This window comes from Myxine glutinosa, chromosome 2 (assembly GCF_964187855.1).
Source record: "Myxine glutinosa chromosome 2, kmMyxGlut1.1, whole genome shotgun sequence".
Classification (NCBI taxonomy): Eukaryota; Metazoa; Chordata; class Myxini; order Myxiniformes; family Myxinidae; genus Myxine; species Myxine glutinosa.
The window spans coordinates 258,062,540-258,075,373 of NC_136262.1; the positions used below are offsets into that span (position 1 = coordinate 258,062,540).

A 12,834-nucleotide genomic window follows, 5' to 3' on the forward strand; every position below is an offset into this window, starting at 1 on the left:
CAACCGTAGAGAACAAGGACATCGGGAGATCTGTGGGACGGAGCGGGCTTGGGGGGAAGGGGCGTGGGTTGAGGTAAAAAAAAACAAAAAACACATGGACACTGCTAGAACTTCCAGAAAAGAAGTCGGTATTTCAAAAAAGTGGATCTGGGGTGAATTAACGGTGGTAGAAAAGATCAAGGTTTTGGATGGGGGAAGATAAGAGATGGTGGTGAGCAGCTGTTTTAAAGACCTGGAGGGAGGAGTGGGATTGAAGAGAGTGAGGGAGTTTGTTCCAGAGGCGGGAGAAAAGAGGAATGAAGGAGTGAAGGTGAGCAGAGAGTCTTGATTTTGGCAAATTCACCAGAAGAGGGCTGCTGGCAGATCTTGTGCGACCTGTAGGAATATTTGGGGGACAGAGCACAGAGAGAGCTGGGGGAGCAAGGCCGGAGAGGAGTCGGTAGAAGACAGAAAGACCACCAACCTGCCTGCGGTGAGTAAGTGAAAGGCCCTCGGAGTTAGCTTCATCGCGGGAGATTCCAATGATTCTGAAAGCTTTGGCTTCAACAGCGTGAAACCGAGCTAGGTGAGAGGCAGGAGCATCAGCCCAGAGGGGAAAGCAGTATTCCATCGAGCTGCCGATGAAAGCCTTGTATGTGGTGAGGAGCTCAGGTGTGCCAAGGAAGGACTTCGCACGATGGAGGATGCCCAGTCGACGCCTGGCTTTGGAGGCCAGCTTGGAAATGTGGTTTTCCCAGGAAAGATCATGGCAGATAGTGAGACCCAAAAGCTTGAGTTATCACAATTATCACATTTATATTTGACATAACCTCTAACCTTTGACCTCTTGACCCCAAAATTTAATCAGTTCATGCTTACATCATTATACATACCTGTACCTAGTTTTAATTTCATTCCTTTCAGATGTTTGCAAGTTATCACATTTTTACCTGACATGACCTCTGACCTTTCACCTCATGTCCCCAAATTCTAATCAGTTAATCTTTACATCATTATACATACCTGTCCCAGGTTTGAATTGGATAACTTCAGCCGTTCTCAAGTTATAGACATATTACAGACTTTGACCTTTGACCTCTTGACCCCAACATCTAATCATTTTATCTTTACCTCATTATACATGAATGTACCAAATTTGTCAGAATCCCATCACTGGTTCACAAGTTATCGCGTTAACAGGATTTTTACCTAACATGACCTCTGACCTTTGGCCTTTGACCTTGTGACCCCAAAATATAATCGCTCATCTTTACCTCATTTTACATACCTGCACTAAGTTTGACTAAGATCCCTTCAGCCGGTCTCAAGTTATCGCGGTAACGAAAACCTATCACGGTCGGCCGGACGGACGGACGGATGGACAACCTGAAAACAAAATGCACCCTTCGACTTCATTGGTGGAGGCACAAAAACATCTTATTAGCTATTTTCACAAACAATAAGATAAGAAGGAATCACAGCCAAACTCGTAGGGACACAAAAACACACTTGAATCTCTCCCCAGCTGTAAATCTGAAGGATGACAGGCTAAGTCAACCCTCCTGGTGTTAATTCAGCGATCGACCGGGATTCGAACCCAGGATCCTAGGATCCCAAGCCGGCACCCGGCTTAATGATGATTTATTAGTATGTTAGTAATATTTTCTCATGAACATATATGCAAGACACATGATTTGGCAAATCTCCGTTCACTTTCAGTTACATTGTTTGTTTTTCTTTACATTTAAAAGTGATTACTGGTGTCTTTTGTGCAGATACGCTTGGGTGGATACCCCCGTAAGCTGTACGAGGGTCGCGTGGAGGTTCTGCACAATGGAGAGTGGGGCACCGTATGTGACGACGATTTTACCATGAGCATTGCCAACGTGGTGTGCCGTGAACTGGGCTTCGTCGGTGCCAACAGCTGGTCTCACAGTGCCAAGTATGGCCGTGGTGTAGGCAAGTAGAGGTCTCATTAGGCCTAGCTTTACTTTTTCCTTTGCTTTACCTTTTTACTTTACTTTACTTTTTTACTTTACTTTATTTTTTTTTTTACTTTACTTTACATTTTACTTTTTACTTTACCTTTTTTACTTTAATTTTTCCTTTACTTTTTTTCCTTTTTTAACTTTAGAATACTTTACTTTTCTGACTGCCATGTCTGCTGTTTAATTTGAGGATTGAATTGCGGATAAGGTCATACGGTGTTGAACCTCACATAGTTCTGCCCTAAATGGCTAATTGAACTGGATATGAAGATGATGTGCACAATGCAATGATTTATTTGATTAATTTTTAGGATTAATTTATAGGGTATGCACAGCCCTGCATATACGAACCTTGCAATGCCCAATAGAAATTTATCTGATAAGATGTTTCTGTTTAAATTGCTGTGCTCGGTATGGTGACAATTCCTTGTAGGTGTTGATCGATACACCTGTGATGAAGGAGCAGCAATTCATGGGCATTCTCGTGGTGAAAGCACGAGACAGATATTCCAGAGGTTGTCGGTTCAAATCCAGCATTCCAGTTTTAAGGATTTAATTTGAGGATTCCAGAAACCCAATCTCAAGAGAATGTATGACCCCAATGGATTTTTAACACCCACCTGTCTCATTAATTGACCATTAGGAAGAAGTTCATCATCCATACTACTGGTATGGTCAACATCCGATTTTGATTACTCATTGTGATTGCCTCTTAAAGCTCTCTCAGGACCACACACACACATATGTCTCTCTCTCTCTCTCGCTCTCTCTCTCTCTCTCTCCCCATATATATATACAATTATACATATATGTACGTTGTGTGTTGTGTTTATGTAGCAGGTTCAAATTCCCTTTGTAACTCTTCTTTTTCTCTTTTTCTCAATCCCCTCTCCTCTTCTTATCTTCTTATGCCTCTCCCCATCCCTCTTTCTCTCTCCGCATCTTTTTACAGCACCTTCATACACACCTTGAAACATTACGCTTTGAAAAAAAACATATTACATCACAACCACATTACATCAACTATCGGGGATGCCTCTTCGTGGTGGTTGTACTCCCCCAAAGCAAGTACTGGAACAAATCTTCCCCCATTCTTTCCTGCTGCCCGGATTTTTCAGGGCAACATGGTCACAGTCAGTGCCGATCGCTCCTCATGGACCGACCCTTTCCCTATGTTCTGTCTCTTCTCTCTCCCTCTCTCTCTCTAACACTGTCGTAGCCCTGACTTCGTGAAGGCAGATAGCATGAGGAACAGATAGTGCTCCACGGGGGAGTAGGCCATCCTGGATGTGGGGGATCTCTGAGTCTATCCTGGGAGATTGATCGGCTGTCTCCATGCCGCGGGCTTGTTCGAGAGAACTGGGCTACACAACAATAACAACCACATTACATTACAAATCCACCCTCATAATCATAAAGTGGTACGGACCAAAGTGTAAACAACATAACATAGCTGAAGGCGGAGGAACAGGTAGCTCTCCATTGGGGACAGGGAGTTTTCCCCGTGAGAAACAAGTACCACATCTGGCCGGTTGGCCGTTGACTCTGTCACAGAGGCAAGGGCGCAGCTAGTGAGAGCTGCATGGCAACAGCTGCGCTCCATTGGGGAGTTGTCCCCATAAGAAATAAGCAGCACTAAATATTTAGACCACTGCTCTCCCAGGGCTGTATAGGCCTGAGCACCCAGGATTCAGTGTCATGTGCATCCAGGAAACAACGAGAGCCAGACAGAGTCTTGAAGGAACGAGCCGGGTGGATGCGAAGCTCTGTGCCAATGTGTTTTCTCGGGAGCAATTGAGCCAGCCATGAAGTGAGTGTGAAGGAGCGGCGGAGCTCTCTCTCTGGACGTGCCGGTGATTACATCATGACTTGCACGATTACACACCATCTTTCTTTTGCTTTCCCTATTTCTAATCATTCACTTGAAACGTACAAGAGCAATCAACAATTGCCAACCCTTGACTCGTTCAGAGCTGTGTTGAGTTACTGACTCTCATTCATGATTTATTCTATGCATTATGAAGCATTTACCACATTTCTCCCACTTGGCACATCACACCATCATCCTCTCTTCAATTCCCACTCCCCTTTTTTCACGTTGGGACCAACGCAAGCCTGTCGGGCGAGGGGTCGCCAATGAGCCCTGCCTTCTGTATCTCTATGTCTATCACTCCTGCTTGTCTAATTTCCCAGATTTAACGAGGCACCTAGGTGTGTAGTTTCATGATAAGGTGACTGTCGAAGAGGATTGCATGCTTCAGGGTAAGACTTTCTTTTGTGACTCTACATTGCTTGTAAATACGTGAATATTTATTAACACGACCATTAGTTTCCAACCTGCCCAATTGTCTCTCTCTCTCCATTGGTTAGACACGAGTGTGTAAATAGTGGATGGGAGTTTTGCCCCGCAGTTTCGCTATGGTTATATTCTAGCCGATGCCCCACTTACGGTTCAGCTAGGCTGTTCTCGATTTCTAGAAGTGGGGCATTGAGAATACAGTTCCCGATTTGGAAGGATTAATTTGCCGGCGAGGTAACACGGGAATTGGACGCGAGGAACCTACCTAAACTAATAGGGCGTTTGTAGTACCTTAGCAACTCGTCGTGCTGTGGAGCTATCTGCAGCTTGTCGGCTTCAAGGTAAAAGGTCGGGAAGCGGGTCCCAGAAGCCACTCGTGACCCAGAATTAAAGTTGATATAAGGCATTTTGTAGCACCTTGTTTGGTAACTGCCAGGATAATGTGTGCAGAGAGCTTCCTATCATGTATGGACCCCATGTTTGTCTCTTTCCCCTTTATCCCTTTGTATTTATTATTTCTTAGACCTTCCCCATTTTACTTTCTCAACTCCCACATGGTTGTGAAGTGAACATAGCATGAGCATGTGTGCTATCTATGGCACATTGAGATAACATGTCAAACCCATGTGTGCGACATCCAGCGAAGAGTGGGCCCACAGCAGATGATGCCTATAAAAGCCTGTGCAGAAGTGCTGCAGGCAGTTGGAGTCGTGTGCATGCATCCTGGTTCCAGTTCATTGCCAGTGGATGACATGCCGCAGAAGGACTACAGTGGTTCCAGTCAGAGTTGCAGTTCTGGCCAGTCAAGTCAATCACATTTCAGTCCCAATGTAGGGCCAGGTGCTTGAGTGCAGTTTGAGAGAGGGCCAGTCGAGTGGATGGTGCATGGTGTCCCCCAAGTTTCTGCAGGGTGCATGATGCTTACCAATAACCCCATTCTGGTCAACCCCCCAAAACCTAGACTCACTGCTCACCTCCACTCATTCGTTCCTCTTTTGTCCCACCTGTAGAACCAACCTCCTCAGTCTCTTCAATTGCATTCTTCCCTCCAGCTCTTCATGGCAGCCGTTCACCATCTTATAGCTGAGATACCAGGACCCCCCATGAACATTGAACATCCATTATCTTTTCTATCCCCAAGATCCTTCCTTAAGCCCACCTCTATCTGTGTTTCCAGTTTTCCTCCCATTTATGTGACTGAGAGTTTGTAGCTGCATCCATCTTGTTCACCCCCTGTGTCCTCTCCTTGCCTCATTGTTCCCCACATCTGTTATTTCTCCAAGTCTCCCTCTATTTTCTCCCTCATCACTGCTGTAAGTGTGTCTCGCTCTCCTCTCTTCTACTGTTCTTTTCATTATGTTATGTTCTGATCAGTTCTGTCTGCCAGCTCGATACAGATCCGGTCTATCAGTGGGAAACAAAACGTATACTGTTCAGCCTGGTGGAGGTATGCATTTTTTTATTTTTTTTATTTTTTGTATACTGAATCGAGGCTCGTGAAAGAGCTAACATTTACTTCACAAACAAATCAACCAGACAAACAAAATATATAAAAATAGGGAGCGGAAGACAAGATGGGGAGAGAAGGGGAAGCACACAAACACAACATTTGAGAGCAGGGAGATGTGTGGAAGGGAGAGGGCTTGGGGGGAGGAGGCGTGGGAAGGGGAGGGGGGGGGGGGGGAGGGAGAAGTATAAAACACAAGGACACCAAGGACTTCCAGGACAGAAGTTGGTATTTCAAAAAAGTGGAATTGGGGTGAAATTAGCGGGAGTAGAAAAGATCAAGGTTTTGGACGGGGGAAGATAAGAGATAGTGGTGAACATCTGTTTTAAAGACCTGGAGGGTGGAGTGGGGTTGAAGAGAGTGAGGGAGTTTGTTCCAGAGGTGGGAGAAAAGAGGTATGAAGGAGTGAAGGTGAGCAGAGAGTCTTGATTTTGGCAGTTTAACCATAAGAGGGTTGCAGGCAGATCTTGTGCGACCTGTAGGAATATTTGCAGGACAGAGCCCAGAGAGAGCTGGGGGGGGGGGGGCAAGGCCAGAGAGGGGTCGGTAGAAGACGGAAAGACCACCAACCTGCCTGCGGTGAGTGAGTGAGAGGCCCTTGGAGTTAGCTTCATCGCGGGAGATTCCAATGATTCTGAATGCTTTGGTTTCAACAGCGTGAAGACGAGCTAGGTGTGAGGCAGGAGCACCAGCCCAGAGGGGAGAGCAGTATTCCATTGAGCTGCGGATGAAAGCCTTGTATGTGGTGAGGAGCTCAGGTGTGCCTAGGAAGGACTTCGCACGACGGAGGATGCCCAGTCGGTGACTGGCTTTGGAGGCCAGATTTGAAATGTGGTTTTCCCAGGAAAGATCATGGCAGATAGTGAGACCCAAAAGCTTGAGTGACAGAACTTCTTGGAGAGGATTATTCAGAAAGTGGATGGGAGGGTTGTCCAGTCGGTCTTTTCAGAGAGATATCGTAAGAGTGTGAGATTTGTCAGGATTGAAAGACATGTTCCACTTGTTTGCCCAGTCTGTGATTTTGTCCATGTCTGCAGAGAGTGAGAAGGCTGCAGACTGCCGATCTGAGGGATGAAGAATGGAGCGACAGAGAGTAGAGTCATCAGCAAAGAGATAGAGAGGATTTTCAAGAGAGTCAGAGAGATCATTGATGAAGACCAGAAAAAGCACAGGGCCCAGAACACTGCATTGGGGAACTCCAGCCTGAACAGGAAGAGGAGATGAGAGAAACCCATTCAGGGCCACACGTTGACTACGACTAGAGAGGAAGTCCGCCAGCCATGCGTGGAGATTTCCATGGATACCAAAAGAGGAGAGTTTGGTGAGCAGAGCGGGGTGCCAGACCGTATCGAAGGCACGTGATATGTCAAGGGAGACTGCTCTAATTTCCTGTTTGGCATTGAGGACCTCCATCCATTGTTGTGAAAGCAGAAGCAGCATGTCCAGAGTAGAGTGTCCAGGTCTGAAACCAAATTGATGATCAGAGATCAAGCCATTGGAGAAGAGGAAAGATTTCATATCTGAAGCAATGATGGATTCCATGACTTTGCTGATAATTGGGAGAAGGCTGATTGGTCTGTAGTTGCTGGGATCTGTTTTTGCACCTTTTTTGTGCAAAGCGGTGATGTTGGCAGATTTGCAAGCAGATGGAAGATGACCTTGAGCAAAAGAGAGGGTGAAGAGAACAGAGAGAGGGAGTGAAAGAGCGGAAGGACAGGATTTTAGGACCCGTGGGCTGATGCCATCAGGTCCAGTTGCAGAATCCGAGTCGAGGGTTGACAGAAACTTTTCCACCTTGTCAGGAGGAAAGGACACAGAGTCCAGGAGCAGCTGGGTACGACTGGGTACGGTGGGTACAGAGAGGGATGGGTTTGGGACACAAGATTTAGAAGCAAACACAGAGTTGAGGCATTCAGCTTTTTCACGTGCGGGGTCAGCCGTGTGGCCATTTGAGTTGAGGGAGGGGATGGAGGGGGAACAAACACCAGATACAGATTTGACCAGACGCCACCAGGATTTGGAAGAGGGAGACAGATAAGAGAGTTCGGTCCTGAGAACAGAGAGATATTGTTTCCTGGCTCTCCTGAGGGTGGACACACACTTGTTTCGGGCTTTCTGAAAGGAAATGAGATTTTCCTTCCGTTGGATTTGCTTTCCAGGAGACGAAAGCAAGTTGTTTTTGGGCAATAGCCTCACCACAAGATTCCGTGTACCATGGACGAGAGGAAGGGTATGACAACTGAAGACGAGATGGGATAAATCTGTGCATGAGAGAGAGAGCAATTTACTTTGGAAGAATTCCCAGGATGAGTTGATGTCAGAGGCGGTAGAGATGGGAGACCAGTCCAGATGATTGATGGCTGCTTGAAGACCGTGCCAGTTGGCCTGAGTGAAATGCCAGACTCGTCGACGCTGAGGAGGCTCTCTGAGAATGGTCAGAGAGATGTCCACTTTAACAAGCACATGATCAGAAGAGCCGATTGGAGCAGAAGAAGAGCAGCAGACATTTTCAGGGAAGTTAGTCATAACCAAGTCCAGAAGAGAAGATGCTCTGTTGACTGAAATCCGGGTCGGGAAATTGACAGATTGTGTCAGTCCCAGTGAGTCACAGAAGTCCTTTGCTGAAGAGCCATGGCTGGTGAGAGAGGTACCCACACCCAGCCAACTGGCATGGTGACTGTTGAAATCACCACATATGAGGAAGAGAGAGTTGGGATGGGTAGATAGAAGTTGGTCCATATTCTCAGACAGTGAGATGTAGATGGAGTCATCACTGTTTGGTGGACGGTACAACACACATATGAACAAAAGGTGGGAGCGAAGGGGAAGCCGTAGCCAAAGGTATTCCTGGGGGTGAGGTGGAGAGAGGGCAGTGCAGGGCGAGTGAGGAAGATAGTTTTTTATAAAGATAGCAACCCCACCTCCAGGACGAGGCTCAGGTCTATCATACCGGAGGAGGGAGTAACCTGGGAGAGATACCAAGGAATCAGGGACATCATGAAGGAGGAAAGTTTCTGTTAAGCAGATCACGTCTGGTTTGTCAGAAGCAACCTGTATGGAGAGATCAGACAAGTTTGAACGAAGGCCCCGGATGTTTGAAGTCCATACTGTTAAGGAAGAGGAAGGGGGAGCATCGGATACAGAACAGGGGGGGGGGGAGCGGTAGGGTAAGATGTGGAAGAGGAGGAAGAGGTAGGGAGAGCTGTTGAAGGTGTGTCAGAGATTACAGAATAGCTTGGAGAAAGGGAAGAATGGGGCGGACAAAAGGTTTGATGGTGATTGGGTGAGGAGCAGTGAGGTGTTATTTGACGAGGGGGAAGAGTGAGGCAGAAGGTTGAGGGAGATGAAGGTGAAAGTTGGAAGGGGGAAGAAGCGGGGAGGACGCTTTGAGGAGGAGGGGTGAGAGGGGAGTCTAGGAGGGGAGGAGCAAGGGAGAGTCTCGAAGGGGAGGGGTGTGGGGGAAGATTTGAAAGGAATGGGTGATTGGGAAGATTTGGAGGGGAGGGGCAAGGGGGAAGATTTGAAAGAGATGGGTGATGGGGATGATTTGGAGGGGAGGGGCAAGGGGGTAGATTTAGAGGGGAGGGGTGATGGGGAGGTTTTGGAGGGGAGGAGTGATGGGGAGGTTTTGGAGGGAAGGGGTGATGGGGAAGATTTGTAGGGGAGGGGCAAGGGGGAAGATTTGAAAGGGATGGCTGATGGGGAAGATTTGGAGGGGAGGGGCAAGGGGGAAAATTTGAAAGAGATGGGTGATGGGGAAGATTTGGAGGGGAGGGGCAAAGGGGTAGATTTGGAGGGGAAGGCTGATGGGGAAGTTTTGAAGGGGAGGGGTGATGGGGAAGATTTGGAGGGAAGGGGTGATGGGGAAGATTTGGAGGGGAGGGGTGATGGGGAAGATTTGGAGGGGAGGGGTGAGATTGGATTTTGAAAAGTGTACGATTAATGGGAAACGAACATTTATTGCAAAATGAGTTTCTTGAGACATTCGAGTCAAAAATACGTTTGAGGACGCTGAAGGATGGGTGGAGTTCTGGAGAGTTTAGGGAATGTATGAAAGAGGCACTGTAACTATAAGAGATGGAATTTTTTTTTGGAATGAATAGATTTGGTGAGCAAGTCGAAAGCATCCTTTTATAGAAGAAGAAGAAGAAGGTGTTATCGAATATGACAGAATGCAGTTCTTCAGGAGACAGATTAGACATTTTTTAACAACGTCATCACAAACAACGTGGTCGAAGAACGAACGAACAAATAAGAACAACGAATAAGAATAGAGAAGGAAATATTTTTTTGGTTTTTTTTTTTTGAGGAGATTTTAAAACAAGGAAGTATGGGGTGAAAAGACCGGGAAAATCAGAGACCAGAAAGTAATTGCAGCGCGATCGAAGAACTGCTGAGACAAGAACAAAGCCTCAAGCCAAGGTTGGACATGGTGGCCTACTACACTAGGCCTCAGAATACGCGATACGAAAGACCGACGATTCTGTACACAGGTATGAAAAACCAACACCAAGAATACTATTAAAGACACCCCAATAGGTACATACACCGAGAGAAAGATACAGTTTCGACAAAAACACAATTGTGAAAAGTTACTTAACTTCGAAACCGTGCCGCATGGACAGCTTTGAAGAGACGAGACCTCCAAGTGGCATCCTAGTTGGCATTTGAGAGGACCCATTGAGTCCGAAATTTTCGACAAGAGTTGTTGTCACTATCGGTCACCCCGCCACACCACTCGTTTAGGTTTTTCGGTGCACCATACCCAGAAGGAGAGAGTAGGTTTAAAACTGACCATCCTCCTCTCTGCTGCCAAGGCCTCCCCACCATCAATTATATTTGCAGTCAGCAACATCAAGCTGTCAGCCTGTTGAGCATCGCTACTTACACAGCCAAGCCTGCTGCAATTGCCACAAAATATACTTCTTCTGCTGCAGTCTCTGACCTTTATTTGCTGTGCCTTGCTAATGTTTTGCTTTGTGCTCCAAGAGCCATTGTTATTTGCCATCATGAACTATCGCTGCCTCAAGATCAATTTGATCCCTCCTCCATGGACTCTGACCTTTAGATTAGTCGTTGTGTTTGATGTACTCTGTCATCCTATGTAAGAATACTCATCTGCAGAGCCACTCTTTTTTGTTGTTGATTTTAATGTTGGTTAAAAATGAAAAGTACAGGTGTGTGTGTGTGTGTGTATATATATATATATATATATATATATAATATTTAGGGTAAGGATCATAATGAGGGTAAGGATAGGGAATGCCATGAGATAGTTGTGCATTCACTGCTTGAGACCCTTGATGGAAGGAACAGTCTCAGGAAGACGGTTCTGAAGACATGAGACAGAGAAGTGAAGAACAAAATAGCTGAGGTGTGCAGTCAGCCTGAACTTAGGTTCTCTTTAACCAGGAAGGGGTTACTGGAAGAATGCATGCATCCTGGAATGCTGATGAACGTTGGAGGACAGAGAGTAGAGGGAGCAGTATCGGAGATTACCGACTACCTGCTGGTGTGGTGTGAGAGCAACAGGCATTGTGCTTTGGCCTCATCTTGGGAGATTCCTATGCTGTTGAGAGCATTGGATTCCCCAGGATCCAGGAGAGATGGATGAGGTGCTGGTGCACCAGCCATAGGAGAAGAGTGCACTACTCAATTTAGCTATGGCCAAAGGCCTGGTAGAATATGAGTAGTTCTGATCTTTCAAGGAAACATTTGGAAATATGGAGGATTCCCAGTTCGGCATTTGGTTTTGGAAGCCAGCCTTCATATATGGTTGGCCAAGAGAGGTCTTGTTTCAGTTGACGAAACCGATTTCAGTGGCTAATACCATGAAAAGAGGAAACAACCTACAACTGTTAAAGGTTAATAGTGTAACAGCCAGAAAGGAAACAACCTGCTTGGATGACAATAACAGACGTAACAGACAAAAAGCGGACGCAAAACATGCATGCATGAGTTGGACAAAATTGACACATAGGAAAACTTCAAGGAGGGAAAACTGGAAAATGGGAAGGAGGAGGGATTTGGGTGGAGTTAACGAGGGTAGAAAAGATCATGGTTTAGGATTGGGGATGATCTGAGATGGTGACCTCGTTGAGCTATGAACAAAGGCCTTGTATACTTTTGAGTAGCTCTGACATTCCAACCAAAGACATGGATCGATCTTGGATTCCCATCTGTGGTTGGCTTTGGGGGCCAGCTTTGTTATGTGCTTGGTCCAGGAAAGGTCATGTCCAATGGTGAGGCCTAGGTGAATTCGTTTGACGATCATTCGAAAGCGATAGGGTGAGACTGGTGGATTTTAAAAGATTGCAGAACATGTTCCATTTGATAGAACAGAGTCTAATCATTTCCAGATCAACAGAGAGAGAGACGCAGCTGCTGTTTCCCTGGCAGAGGGACGGGGGTACTGTACGGCACAATGTGGAGTTTGCTGGAAAAAGGAAGAGGGCATTTTCCAGAATATCGGAGATGTCATTAATGTTGATGATGAACAAAATAATTTATGGACTAAAGTTAGTGATTGCCTTAGCATTTTCTCTTCTATGCTGCATGACGATTTCCACAAATTCCACATTTTTAAGCCACAGTTCTGGAATGCAGAAAAGGCATTTCAGGAAAGAAAAAGGCATTTCCCAGACTGCGGTCATCTCGCTTTACCTACGTCTCACACTCTCACTGTAAAACTATTTTTTTGACGCAATTCTATAAAGAACTGCTTTCAGCACTTGGTGCTCCCCTCTTTTTTCTGTTGGAATATTTTGCCTCATCTTGCAGTTTTGGAAAAAAAAGTTTTGCAAAAGAAAATAGAGAGGGAGAGAAGGAGGAGGATGAAGAGGGTGAGAGACCGAGAAGGTTACAATTTCACACCACTATATGATAACGTCAATGGGACAGTACTTTTCCTATAGAAAAATTAGCCTGGGGTAAACCTTTGAGATGTGGATAAATCTGCCAATTTTTTGTGCTGATCCCTCAAATAGACTGGATGGATCCCACACTTGTGACATTTCCAAAGTCCACCACTCGGTAGGCCAAATGTCTGTATTTGTCCAAAC

At 46.1% G+C, this 12,834-nt stretch overlaps 1 protein-coding gene across 4 annotated transcripts in view; it reads left to right on the forward strand.

Moving 5' to 3' along the window:
- Positions 1–12,834, forward strand: part of LOXL3 (lysyl oxidase like 3) — a 398,335-nt gene that overhangs the window by 58,876 nt on the left and 326,625 nt on the right. For 2 of the 4 annotated variants that reach the window (XM_078772481.1, XM_078772482.1), the window contains one exon: positions 1,755–1,938. In XM_078772481.1, the coding sequence (XP_078628607.1) occupies positions 1,755–1,938 (184 nt within the window). Of the gene's footprint in view, positions 1–1,754; positions 1,939–12,834 lie in introns of those variants that run through there. The other 2 variants (XM_078772483.1, XM_078772484.1) reach the window with 2 other exon arrangements.